A 14,517-nucleotide genomic window follows, 5' to 3' on the forward strand; every position below is an offset into this window, starting at 1 on the left:
TCCAATTACTGAAAACCCTCTTACGTCAGTGGAGCCAGTAAATGCTACTTTGTCTACATCCATGTGAGAGGCAATGGCTGACCCTGCTGTGGGACCCATTCCAGGTATAATGTTGACAACTCCAGCAGGGAAACCCACCTAAAACAAATTGTGGAAACTGATAAAAAACAAACAAACAAAAAACTAATAAAAGCTTATCTATTTTACATGTTGTTGGGCTACATCATGGGGGCCAACATGTTGAAAGCACATGACCAGCCAAATATTACTCGCTTTATCCCAGTAACCATGGGCGGCGCAAGGGGTAGCTTAAGCCCTGAATGTTTTCAGTAAAACCCCGAATTTCAATCATCTTGTACTGATGTCAAAAGTACCAGTGCTCCAGTATCAAGTTGAAACTAAATATAGACATATTTGTAATATTAAGTAATCTATATAAATTAAAGATTTCAGTCTTTTTACACAGTATCGATAATACCAAATACCATCTCAATTCAGTACCCACGCACTGTCTTGTGGGGCGGCTGCTTTCCAGCACTCATGAGAATGTGCGCGCATGCAAGAGTATTCGCATTTGCGGCTGTGTCAATAGAACTGTTCAGCCCTGACATCAATATTGTGGGCAAACCTGGAAAGCTAATTTGCCATGGGTTTCTCAGGAATTTCCTGTGTGCTTTTATAATGGGATTTTTTTCAACTCTTGGGTAAAATAAGATCTGTGTTAAACATTACTTAAAAATTACTTGGACATTTTGTTCTACAACATAAATTACACACAGCCATTCCTAACCTTAAATTATTAAGCCGGCATCTTGCCAATGAGTTACTAGATGAGGAATACAACTACCACAAGCATGTGAGTGAACGTGCCTGACAAAATGGAAAACAGTAGCAGTTCTTATCTAGCAACTTGTTAGCAACATACTTACACATTGGCTTAACATGAAACACTGTGGCTTCAAAATTCACATTCTCATAAATTAAAAACTGGCATTATAAGAACCCATAGGAAAATCCAAAGGCTCAAAAATGCTAATTCTCTTCAAAGTTTTTGGGCTACAACATGAACAGCTCTATAGAGTCTGAACGGTCTTTGTGAGATATTCGAAACTGTGTTGTGAGTTAGTCCATCCAGATATATTAAGTACCAAATATTAGATTAACTTTTAAAATTAACTGTCACAAGCCGGAGAGTCGCGTGGCGCTATGCAAGGGTTGCATGTGTGAACGGCGAGCTCTGCGCACTTTGCTAGTTTTTAATACTTTTTAGTTCGTAAAGATTCTATACACCCTGATCCATAACTGTTCTATGAAGACAATATGTCAAAGAATTCAAAATCTTCGGGCTCTGGAGACATTAAAAGACCCCATGCTCAAGCTGATACCCCACACAGGGCCGCAGACCAGGGACTCGGTTTGGATGGTGCGGCGGGAGAAATTCAGCGCCAAATGGCGTGTATGTCGGTGGTGCTGGTGAAGGTCGTCGCAGACTTGGAGGATCTTGCTGTAATACGTCGATCGATCACTTCCATGGAGACGAAATTCTCGGAGTTGGTTACAAGAATCGGGGATGTCAAGAAACGGATTGATTATCTGGAGTCATCGGAGAGGGAATTAGCTGCTTATCTGCTAGCGAACAAGGCGACTTAGAACGCGTTTTGGAAAAATTGGAAGACCTTGAGAATCGTAGCCGTCGAAACAACGTCCGAATTGTTGGAATTCCTGAGAATGAAGAAGGCCAAGATATGGTGAAATTCCAAGACAAGCTCTTCCTGAGTCTGCTTGACATAACAGGCCATAAGCTGGAAATCGAGCGAGCTCACGGAGTTCCGGCTCGGCGATCAGCTGAGAGAGACAGGCCCCGATCAATTCTGGACAAATTTCTGAGATCATGAGTAAAGGAAGGCTCAACATTTTCTTGTTCCCAGACTTTGCGAATTCGACAAGAGCGAAACGTGATCGATTCAAGGAATGCAAGAAACTCTTACATCAACGGAAGGTCGCTTTTGCACTGATGTTCCTGGCCAAATTGAGAATAGATACGAAGGATGGCCGTAAAACATTCAAATGGCCACAGCAACAATTATCCTTCATAGAGTCAATGGAGTGAGTAAGTTATTGTGTGATGCAGCCGACTGGACCTGACTCACTGAACATTCACTTGACTGTTCAAGGAAGCTGGGCACCTTCTTTGTTTCTTTTTGTGCTGGTTCCGCCTAGCGGCCGGAGTATGTTTTATGGAGTAACACTCCTTCGGTCAGTTGCGGTTGAATCTGCACGTTCTTTGTTCTTACGCCTCCTATTGGTTGGAGTTTGTTCTGTGGAATATTTCTTGCAAAACATTGGAGTGATTAGGGCTTTTTTTTTTTTTGCTCTCATGTAACAGCCAAGTGAGCCTGACTCACCGAACATTCACTTGACTGTCCGAAGAACTGAACGCCTTTTTATTTTGTGCTGGTTCCGCCTAGTGGCTGGAGTTTGTTTTGTAGAGGAACACACCTTCGGAACAGTTATGTGGAGGAATTTACACATCTTTGTGTTTATCCCGCCTATTGGCTGGAGTTTGTTTTATAGTTCATTTTCTGTTGTGTAATTCTGTCTCACAAAATTTGTACAGAAGCACTGGACTTGAGTAATCCAAATGCAAAGTTGTTGTGGGGGCTCTCGTAGGCGTACTTGGACTGTTTAAGTTTAGAGGGATGGACGCCGGTTGGCGCTGTCATGTGTGGGGTTAATGCGCAAGTTTTTCTTTTTTCTGTTTTTTTTTGTTTTGTTTTGGGGGAAGTTCGGGTTTGATTGTTTGTATGGATTAAGTTGCTTTATGGACACCCGGTAGCTGCGGTACAAACAAATGGATTAATTTAAGATGATTTTACTCTGGATAGGGGTACCTGGCAGGGTTGCCCTCTTTCCCCATTATTGTTCTGTCTAGCCATGGAACCATTAGCAGCTACGATAAGAAAGGAGGATGATTTTCCAGGGGTGATGGCGGGAGGGGTGGCGCATAAGCTTTTGCTTTATGCAGATTATATTTTGTTATTCACCTCCGACCCCACTCGATCTGTGCCTTGCCTCCACAGGATTATTAATTCCTTCTCTAAATTCTTGGGATACAGAGTTAATTGGTCTAAATCCGAAGCTTTGGCTCTAACAGCGTACTGCCCAGTAACAGCTTTTCAACTCTGCACCTTCCAGTGGCCCAAACAGGGCATTAAGTATTTGGCCATTTTATTCCCAGCAAATTTGTGTGATTTAGTTAAGAGTTAATTTTGAGCCTTTAATAAAAAGGTTTTCAAATGATGCGAGTAGGTGGGCTTCATTACATTTATCTATGATTGGGAAGATTAATGTAATTAAAATGAATTGTATTCCAAAATTCAACTACCTGCTACAGTCTCTCCCTGTAGATGTCCCCCTCTCTTATTTCAAGCAATATGACAGCATAGCAAAGTCCTTTATTTGGAATGGTAAACATCCCAGATTACATTTCAACAAGTTACATAGGCCGACTGACAAAGGTGGGCTAGGCCTACCCAAGATTCTCTTTTATTATTATGCATTCGGTCTCAGGCATTTGGCTCATTGGTCGCTTCCACCTGAGAGAGCGCCTCCCTGGTTTTGTATTGAACAGGAAGTTCTTGCCCCTATTTCGCCATTGCAAAGCCTTTCTATCAAACTAACCGGAGAAGTCACACCCTGTTATTTTGCATTTGCACGTGGTTTGGACAAAAGTGTCCAGAGTGTTTAATTCAGACATTTATTTAAATGTTGCCTCAAGCATATGGCTGAACCCTAAATTACATATTAATAAGTCCCCTTTCTGTTGGTCAGAGTGGATTGGGAGGGGGGTTACTACACTCGGTGACCTATATGAGAGTGGAGTGCTGAGATCTTTTGAAAATTTGGTTCAACATTTTAAGATTCCTAGATCTCAGTACTTTAGGTACTTACAGCTGCGCCACCTGTTCTGTACTATTTCTGGGAGTAGTATACACCCCCCTAAAGCGGCAGATACTCTGGAAGTGGTGATTACTGCTTTTGGAAAAGGTCATGAGGCATCAGTGTATTACTTCCTGTTAATTCAGAGTCTGGGGGACAGAGCTTCGTCTTCTGTCAACAGATTATGGGAGAAAGATTTAAATTTGGTATTGGAGGATGGAGGGTGGGCTAGGATTTTAAAAAGCATCAAGTCTACATCTAGAGATGCAAGGGTCCATCTGATGCAATTTAAGATTTTGCATCGATTCTACTGGACCCCTCTAGATTGTATAGTTTGGGTCTTAAAGAGACACCCACCTGCTGGCGGTGCCAATCAGAAGACCGGGACACAGCACATGTTTTTTGGGGATGTGTTAAGATCCAGGAATTTTGGTTGAGGGTTCAGAGATTTATGTGTGAGGTATTGGACACTCAATTTTCATTTTGCCCCAGACTCTGTATCCTGGGTGATGGAATGGCTGTTAATATCGGGGACAGATATTTAAAAAGTTGGGTCCTAGCCGGAGTCATGATTGGCAGAAGGGTCATCCTCAGGAGATGGAAGTCGTCTGCACCCTCGTTTAGGGAATGGTGCGGGGTGATGGGCGAGGTGGCGGTGTTTGAGATGTTTTTTTTAGAAGGCTGGGGAAATGGGATTTGTTTGTCAGGAAGTGTGGAGGGTTGGAGGGTTCTCAGTGAGGGGCTGTGGAGAGGGATTTGTAGTTTAGTTGGGTATGTGTATTATTGATGTTGTTTGAATGTATAGCATTTTATTTTTTTTATATTTTTATGTTCTAGTTGTTGGTGACCACAGTAGTGTGTGTTTGTGTCGGGTGGGGGGAATGTTCGGGGGGAGGGGTTTAATGTGAATCATTGATTCCGTTTTTTTATATTGTGTTTGTATGTTTTATGATTGGAATCAATAAAATTGTTAATAACAAAAACTTTGTCACAAGCCAAGACATTTGCGTGTTTTGTAAAACTCTTTTAAAGACATGTTGCCATAATCCTTGTAAACTTTGGCAAATCTAGCAATTATTTTTATTTCTCATAAGCACCTATTTTAGCCTATTTACAGCCTGCTATCTTCTAAACTAACTTAAAACACCTGACTAATAGTCTTCAAAACCGTCAATTGTACACAATGTGCATCTAACTACGGAAAGCCGAAAGGGACAAAAATGAACATTTCGATCATTTGACATTCGTCAGGTATTTAAAGGTATAGTTCACCCAAAAATGAAAATTCTCTCATAATTTATTAACCCTCATACCATCCCAGATGTATATAACTTACTTTCTTCTGCAGAATACAAATTAGGATTTTTAGAAGAATATTTCAAATGTGTGAGGAATTTAATTGGAATTTACATGGGAATTAAAAATATAAAGAGCCCAATCAAAAGTAGTTACAAACAGTCATGGCCAATGACAATCAGAAAAAGAGTGGCAATCTTTATACCAGGGACTAAAAACCGAATTGTTTTTCATTTCGGTTCGTTCTAAACAGAAAGTGTATTTTAAAAAACCTTAATACAACAATTCATCATCCAGATCAAGCATAAATTATTGAAACTTAGCATAAATTTACAAATACATTTGTTTACAAAACATATCAAAATTTAATTTTCACTGCATAGTATGAATTTGCAAATACCTTTGTATACAAAACACATCTAAATTTCATCATCACAGCATAACATTAAAAGGAAGTTCATCATTAAGACCAATTGGGGCTAACGTTTTGAGAGTGTACTGTAAATCCAAAAGAATTACCGTCTCGGTAATATAAGGTCTGTCACCACCTCTAGGTGGCACCTTTACCTTTTCAATGCCAAGGAATCGTAGTGGAAACATCATAGTTAAAATTATTAAAATGAACTGCAACTGGATAATTCATATCTTTTTGTCTAATGGAACTTTTATGTTCACTATTGCGTTGTTTAAATTTTCTAGACGTTTTTCCCACATACCCTAGATCAAAAGGGCAAAGAATCAAGTAAACCACATGTGTCGAGGTACATGTGATGACAACAGAGATAGAAAACCATTTGTAATTGCTTTTGATTGTCCACTCTATATTTTAAATTTGCAGGTGATGCACTCTTGGCTTTTAAATATCTGAAGAAGGTTGCATGACCGAAATGTTGTACTAAATAAATTGGATATTCTCAAGCAGCAGCAAAGAACATGGTGTTAAAAGCATGCAACTTTTGATCTTTAAACATATCAGAAGCTGAGACAAAATTTAGTGGGGCCTTTTAGTTTTGGATTCAGTTATATTTAAAGATTTACTTTATAAAAGACACCCCACAGATGTAACTTTTAAACTTTTTTTATGAAGTGTATAATATTTTGATATTTCATCAAAGGATGGCCTCATCTGTTTCTACAGAGGTCTGGGCTAAGCCCCAAATAGCCACGACCCTTATTCAAGGCACATTGACCCACTGACCCACATTGACCCATATAAAAGCCATAACAGTAAACAGTAGCAGTGCCCTAGGTGCCCTAGGTGAAATCACACTTGAGCTGCCCCCTTTTTACTCCACAAAATAATAAAAAATACAAAAAAATACAAAGCACCTAACAAAAAAAAAAAAAAAAAAACAGCTAACTACTATGAAGCTTTTAAAGGAAGACAATGTTTTTAACAATATAACTTTCAAATGATAGGCCTATTATGTGATTTTACATTTAATCTACTGTAAAATGTACATATACATTTTTACATATTTACAACACTTATCCCCTAATATTTGCATTATTAAGTGCAAATATTAGCATTCCAGTCACCTCCTTGATCAGGCTGGCAACATAGAGGGCGGTGAGAGGTGTCTGCTCTGCCACTTTCATCACCACTGTGTTTCCTGTAGCCAGGGCAGGGCCTAGCTTCCACGACTGCATCACCAAAGGGAAGTTCCACTGGATGATGGAAGCAAAAAAGCAAAAGAAAATTACAGAAGAAAGAGAGAAAGATTGTATTACTCAATGCAGTGAACCACACTTAGGCATACATGTCAATGAGACCGAGTGAATGGAGACATAGCCAGCAGTTTAATGTTTTATTTTATTACACACTACCTGTCAAAACTTTTGAAACACTTGACTGAAATGTTTCTCATGATCTTAAAGGTCTTTTGATCTGAAGGCGTATGCTTAAATGTTTGAAATTAGTTTTGTAGACAAAAATATAATTGTGCCACCATATTAATTTATTTCATTATAAAACTAAAAAACATTTTATAAAAAAAATAAATAAATCAATAAAAAAAAGGTTTTTCTAATTGATGACTTGGACCAAATAATAAAGAAAAGCAGCCAATAAGTGCCCAACATAGATGGGAACTCCTACAATACTGTTTAAAAAGCATCCCAGGGTGATACCTCAAGAAGTTGGTTGAGAAAATGTCAAGAGTATATGTCTGCAAATTCTAGGCAAAGGGTGACTACTTTGAAGATGCTAAAATATAACACAGTTTTGATTTATTTTGGATTTTGTTTAGTCACAACATAATTCCCATAGTTCCATTTATGTTATTCCATACTTTTGATGATTTTACTATTATTCTAAAATGTGAAAAAAAAAGAATGAGTAAGTGACCCTAAACCTTTGAACAGTAGTGTATGCAAAATCTTAAATTGCATCTTAAACTGCATAAGGCGAACCCTTGCAACTCTAGATGTAGTCTTGACATTTTTTAGAATCCTAGCCCACCAATTTAGTACTTTTTAATACCCTTTTCAAGAATTTTTCAATCAATCATTCACATTCTCTGTTCCTCACTGCTGGAAAGTGCTTCCAACATATATCAGATATATTATATCTCCAGATATCACAAACATAGCTGTCTTTTGTTCCAAATTGCAAACAGACTGTGTTTGATATGTAGTTTTACTATTAGTCGGTTAAAGCTACATATGCACAAATTGTGACACACTAAGTTTTGAGTCAGATGTTGTTTTTTGGAGAAACACAATTTTAGTCTCAGCTTTCAAATCATGTCATTTTATCTTGAAATTCAAACAATTAATGTTGTATTCATGCTCTTTAATGGTGCATGTGACAGATTGTGGTAGCTGGCCATTCAAACAGAGCGGGGCACAACACTATCCATCTTATAGCATGAAAAAAACATGAATGAACATCTGAGGTTTTGTTGAAAGATACCGTACAACTTACTGAAATGTGTCTTCTCTAATTGCCCAGTCTGTCAATGTTTGTTTTTTCTCCCCAATTTGGAATGCCCAATTCCCAATGCGCTCCAAGTCCTCATGGTGGCATAGTGACTCGCCTCAATCCGGGTGGCGGAGGACGAATCTCAGTTGCCTCCGCGTCTGAGACCGTCAATGCATCTTCTCACGTGACTTGTTGAGTGCATTACTGCGGTGACGTAGCACATGTGGAGGCCCACGGTATTCTTCGTGGCATCCACGCACAACTCACCACGCACCCCGCTGAGACCGAGAACCACACATTATAGTGACCACGAGGAGGTTACCCCATGTGACTCTACCCTCCCTAGCAACCGGGCCAATTTGATTGCTTAGGAGATCTGGCTGGAGTCACTCGGCACGCCCTGGGATTCGAACTAGGGAACTCCAGGGGTGGTAGCCAGCGTCTTTTACCACTGAGCTACCCAGGCCCTCACTTTGCTAGTTTTTAATTATTTTTGTGTTATAATCCAGTGAGATTCGATACACCCTGCTAAATATTTGTCAATAAGTCAATATGGCAAAGAATTCAAAATCCTTGGGCTCTGGAGATATTAAAAGACACTACATGCTCAAGCTGGAACCTCAAACAGGCCTGCAGACCAGGGACATGGTTTGGACGGTGCGGCGGGAGAAATCCAGCGTCAACTGGCAAGCATGTCTGTGATGCTGACGAAGTTGTTGCTGAAATAGATCTCGCTGTATTACGTCGATCGATTACGGTGAAAGAAACGAAATTCTCTGAGTTGGTTACAAGATTGTCTGATGTCGAGAAATGGATCGATTATCTGGAGTCATCGGAGAGGGCATTATCTGCTAATCTGCTAGCGACCATGGGAGATTTGGAACGCATTTTTGAAAAACTGGAAGACCTTGAGAACCGTAGCCGGCGAAATAACATCAGAATTGTTGGAATTCCTGAGCATGAAGAAGGCCGAGATACAGTGCATCCGGAAAGTATTCACAGCGCTTCACTTTTTCCACATTTTGTTATGTTACAGCCTTATTCCAAAATGGATTAAATTCATTATTTTCCTCAAAATTCTACAAACAATACCCCATAATGACAATGTGAAAGATGTTTGTTTGAAATCTTTGCAAATTTATTAAAAATAAAAAACGAAAAAAAAAAAAAAAAAAAAAAAAAAAAATCACATGTACATAAGTATTCACAGCCTTTGCTCAATACTTTGTTGAAGCACCTTTGGCACCAATTACAGCCTCATGTCTTTTTGAGTATGATGCTAAAAGCTTGGCACACCTATTTTTGGGCAGTTTCTCCCATTCTTCTTTGCAGGACCTCTCAAGCTCCATCAGGTTGGATGGGGAGCGTCGGTGCACAACCATTTTCAGATCTCTCCAGAGATGTTCAATCGGGTTCAAGCCTGGTCTCTGGCTGGGCCACTCGAGGACATTCACAGAGTTGTCCCAGAGCCACTCCTTTGTTATCTTGGCTGTGTGCTTAATGTCGTTGTCCTGTTGGAAGATGAACCTTCACCCCAGTCTGAGGTCCAGAGCGCTCTGGAGCAGGTTTTCATCAAGAATGTCTCTGTACATTGCTGCATTCATCTTTCCCTCGATCCTGACTAGTCTCCCAGTTCCTGCCGCTGAAAAACATCCCCACAGCATGATGCTGCCACCACCATGCTTCACTGTAGGGATGGTATTGGCCAGGTGATGAGCGGTGCCTGGTTTCCTCCAGACATGACACTTGCCTTTCAGGCCAAAGTGTTCAATCTTTGTTTCTCATGGTCTGAGAGTCCTTCAGGTGCCTTTTGGCAAACTCCAGGCGGGCTGTCATGTGCTTTTTACTGAGGAGTGGCTTCCGTCTGGCCACTCTACCATACAGGCCTGATTGGTGGAGTGCTGCAGAGATGGTTGTTCTTCTGGAAGGTTCTCCTCTCTCCACAGAGAAATGCTGGAGCTTTGTCAGAGTGACCATCGGGTTCTTGGTCACCTCCCTGACTAAGGCCCTTCTCCCCCAATCGCTCAGTTTGGCCAGACAGCCAGCTCTAGAAGAGTCCTGGTGGTTCCAAACTTCCTCCATTTATGGATGATGGAGGCCACTGTGCTCATTGGGACGTTCAATGCTGCAGACATTTTTCTGTACCCTTCCCCAGATCTGTGCCTCGATACAATCCTGTCTCGGAGGTCTACAGACAATTCCTTGGACTTCATGGCTTGGTTTGTGCTCTTGACATGCACTGTTAACTGTGGGACCTTATATAGACAGGTGTGTGCGCCTTCCAAATCATGTCCAATCAACTGAATTTACCACAGGTGGACTCCAATCAAGTTGTAGAAACATCTCAAGGATGATCAGTGGAAACAGGATGCACCTGAGCTCAATTTTGAGTGTCATGGCAAAGGCTGTGAATACTTATGTACATGTGATTTTTTTCATTTTTTATTTTTAATAAATTTGCAAAGATTTCAAACAAACTTCTTTCATGTTGTCATTATGGGGTATTGTTTGTAGAATTTTGAGGAAAATAATTAATCCATTTTGGAATAAGGCTGAAACATTGGAGTGAGTAAGCCATTTGGTGCTTCTCATGTGGCCCCGAGAGGATTAACTCGCTGTACATACTCTTGGCTGTCTGAGGAAGCTGGGTGCCATTTTTGTTTCTTTTTGTGCTGGTTCCACCTAGCAGCTGGAGTTTGTTTTGTGGAACAACACTCCAAGAAAATTTTGCATGAGACGGAAGATCGCTTTTACACTGAAGTTCCCGGCCAGATTGAGAATGGATACTAAGGATGGCTGCAAAATATCTACATGCCCTCAACAAGCGATGTCTTTTATAAAGTTTATGGACTGAGGAAGTCATGGTGTGTTTTTTTTATGTGGCCTCCGAGTGAACTTGACTCGCTCAATATATTCTTGACCATCCGAGGAACCGGGATGCCTGTTTTGTTTCTTTTTGTGCTAGTTCCGCCTAGTGGCTGAAGTTTGTTTTGTGGAATAATACTCCTTCGGGACAGTTGTGGATGAATCTGCTCATTCTTTGTGCTTATGCCTCCTATTGGCTGGAGTTTGTTTTGTGGAGTATTTTTGCAGGACATTGGAAGGATTAGAGCATCTGCTACACTTATGAAACAAACGGCTCACTGAACACTCGTTTGACTGTCCGAGGAAACTTAACGGCTTTATATTATATATATATATATATATATATATATATATATATATATATATATATATATAGGGGTTTGATTGTTGCACTAATGTTGGAATGTGGTCTTTATAATACGTTTTTGACACACTATTTATTTTTTCTATTATATAAAAATGTCAAATGTTAATATGAATGGGTTATCTTTATCCACATGGAATGTGAATGGGTTAAGGCACCCCATAAATGGAAGGTTATTTCTTTTCTTAAACGTAAGAAATATGAAATAGTGTTTCTTCAAGAAACTCATCTTTCCTCGCAGGAAGCTGAAAAATTTGGGAAGATATGGGGTGGACATGTTTTCTTTAGTGCTGGCTCAAGTAAGAGCAGGGGAGTCATTACATTGATAAGTAAACATCTACAATTAAAATGTCTCAAACAGATTAAAGATAAATTAGGCAGAAATTCAGGGGCAAAGGTTGATTTTGGCTAATATTTATGCACCTAACACTGATGATCAGAACTTTTTTATAGATCTTGAAGGGATACTGCAAGCCACTGGCACCCCTCATGATATAATATTGGGAGGAGACTTTAATCTTTTGATGGACTCAGTCCTTGATCATAGTGAAGCAAAAGTGTGTAAGCCCCCTTGAGCAACACTTACGCTTCACAGGATGTGTAAAAATCTTGGTCTTGCAGATATTTGGCGACTTTTGAACCCATCTGGTAGGGACTATACATTCTTTTCATCAGTCCATAAGATTTATTCTAGAATAATTTTTTTATATCTAAGTCCCTAATTTCATCTGTTGTGGATTGCCCAATTGGAAACATCTTAGTCTCATATCACACCCTGGTGAGTTTAGAGGTGTTGCCACATTTGGAGAAAAAGAAATCATATAGTTGGCACTTTAATGTATCCCTTTTGCAAAATCCTGAATTCCAACAATTGTTAAAGGCTGAAATCAATGTTTATATGGAAACCAACTGGACCTCAGTATCCTCTGGCTTGGGAGGCACTTAAGGCAGTTCTTAGGGGTCGGATCATACAGTATGCCTCATTCATTAAAAAATCCAAAGCACGAGAACTCGTGAAATTGGAAGGGAATATTAAAAGTGCCTATGTCGTCTGATTGCCTCAGAGAATTGACCCAATCAAAATACAGATATAATACTATTTTGTCACAGAAAGTGGAGTTTTGGTTATTCAGGGCAAGACTCATATTTTGAGTCAGGGGACAAAGCAGGAAAACTTTTGGCTAGATATATAAAGAAGAGAGAGACTTTTTCTACTATTCCCTCAGTGAAATCTGCTGGTCGTGAAATATTTACGTCAGCCATTGATATTAATAATGCTTTTAAAGAGTTCTATCTTGATCTTTATAGTTCCACATCTTCGTCTACTGATGAAGATATTAAAAACTTTGTGGAGAACTCCCTAAATTGACGACTGAGCAAAAAAAATTCTCGATTTTTAGATAACCTTGGAGGAGCTTGACAAGATAATTAAGGCCCTGCCTACAGGCAAGGCTCCGGGGCCAGATGGCTTTGCCGCTGAATTTTTTATATCTTATGCTACAGAACTGGCTCTACTTTTGCTAGAAGTTTATACGGAACCATTAAAGGATGGAAAGCTCCTGCCAACCATGACACAAGCCCGGATCAGTCTGATTCTTAAAAAGGACAAAGATCCAAGCGAGTGTAAGAGTTACTGTCCAATTTCCCTGATCCAGCTAGACGTTAAATTTGTTTCACAAATTTTGGCTAACCAATTAAGTTATGACATCTCTTATACATATAGATCAGGTGGGGTTTATTCAAGGCAGCAGCTCTTCTGATAACATTAGGCGTTTCATCAATATCATGTGGTCAGTGGCGAATGATCAGACTCCGGTCGCTGCCATCTCACTTGATGCCGAAAAGGCGTTTGATATGGTAGAAATCTTTTTATGATTTTGGAAATATATGGGTTCGGGAATACTTTTATTGGATGGATTAAGTTACTTTATAGACACCCTGTAGCGGCAGTACAAACAAATGGATTAAGATCAGATTATTCTACTCTGGATAGGGGCACCCGGCAGGATTGCCCTCTTTCCCCATTATTGTTCTGTCTTGCCCTGGAACCATTAGCAGCCACGATAAGAAAGGAGGATGATTTACCAGGTGTGATGGCGGGAGGGGTGGCGCATAAGCTTCTGCTTTATGCAGATGATATTTTATTATTCGTCTCTGACCCCACTAGATCTTTGCCTTGCCTCCACAGAATTATAAATTCCTTTTCTAAGTTCTCAGGATACAAAGTCAATTGGTCTAAATCCGAAGCTTTGGCTCTGACAGCGTACTGCCCAGTAACGGCTTTCTAACCGGGTGCCTTCCAGTGGCCTAAACAGGGAATTAAGAATTTGGGCATTTTATTCCCAGCAAATTTGTGTGATTTAGTTAGAGTTAATTTTGACCCTTTAATAAAAATGGTTTGAGTGATGTGAGTAGGTGGGCTTAATTACATTTATCTATGATTGGGAAGGTTAATGTTATTAAAATGAACTGTATTCCAAAATTCAACTACCTGCTACAGTCACTCCCTATAGATGTCTCCCTCTCTTATTTCAAGCAATTTGAGAGCATAGCGATGTCTTTGATTTGGAATGGTAAGCATCCCAGATTACATTTCAGTAAACTGCATAGGCGGATTGACAAAGGTGGGCTAGGCCTACCCAAAATGTTGTTTTATTATTATGCATTCGGTCTCAGACATTTGGCTCATTGGTCGCTTCCACCTGAAAGAGCCCCTCCCTGGCTTTGTATTGAACAGGAAGTTCTTGCACCTATTTTGCCATTGCAAAGCCTATCAATCTAACCGGAGAAGTTAAACTACACCCCATTATCTCGCATTTGCACTCAGTATGGACAAAAGTGTCCAGAGTGTTGAATTTGGATATTTATCTAAATGTTGCCTTGAGCTTATGGCTGAACCCTATACTACGTATGACTAAGTACCCTTTCTGCTGGTCAGAGTGGATTGTGAGGGGGGTTACTACACTCGGTGACCTATATGAGAGTAGTGTGTTGAGATCCTTTGAAAATTTGGTTCAACATTTTGGGAACCCCAGATCTCAGTTTTTTAGATATCTACAGCTGCGTCACTTGCTCTGTACTATTTTTGGGAATAGCATTCACCCCCCTAAAGCGGCAAATACTATGTGAG

At 40.0% G+C, this 14,517-nt stretch overlaps 1 protein-coding gene across 2 annotated transcripts in view; it reads right to left on the reverse strand.

Moving 5' to 3' along the window:
• Window positions 1–14,517, reverse strand: part of aldh2.2 (aldehyde dehydrogenase 2 family member, tandem duplicate 2) — an 86,385-nt gene that overhangs the window by 12,498 nt on the left and 59,370 nt on the right. For both annotated transcript variants that reach the window (XM_051689552.1, XM_051689560.1), the window contains 2 exons: window positions 6,775–6,903; window positions 25–138 (listed from right to left, as the gene is read on the reverse strand). In XM_051689552.1, the coding sequence (XP_051545512.1) occupies window positions 25–138; window positions 6,775–6,903 (243 nt within the window). The remainder of the gene's footprint in view (window positions 1–24; window positions 139–6,774; window positions 6,904–14,517) is intronic.

Source organism: Myxocyprinus asiaticus, chromosome 4 (assembly GCF_019703515.2).
Source record: "Myxocyprinus asiaticus isolate MX2 ecotype Aquarium Trade chromosome 4, UBuf_Myxa_2, whole genome shotgun sequence".
Lineage (NCBI taxonomy): Eukaryota > Metazoa > Chordata > Actinopteri > Cypriniformes > Catostomidae > Myxocyprinus > Myxocyprinus asiaticus.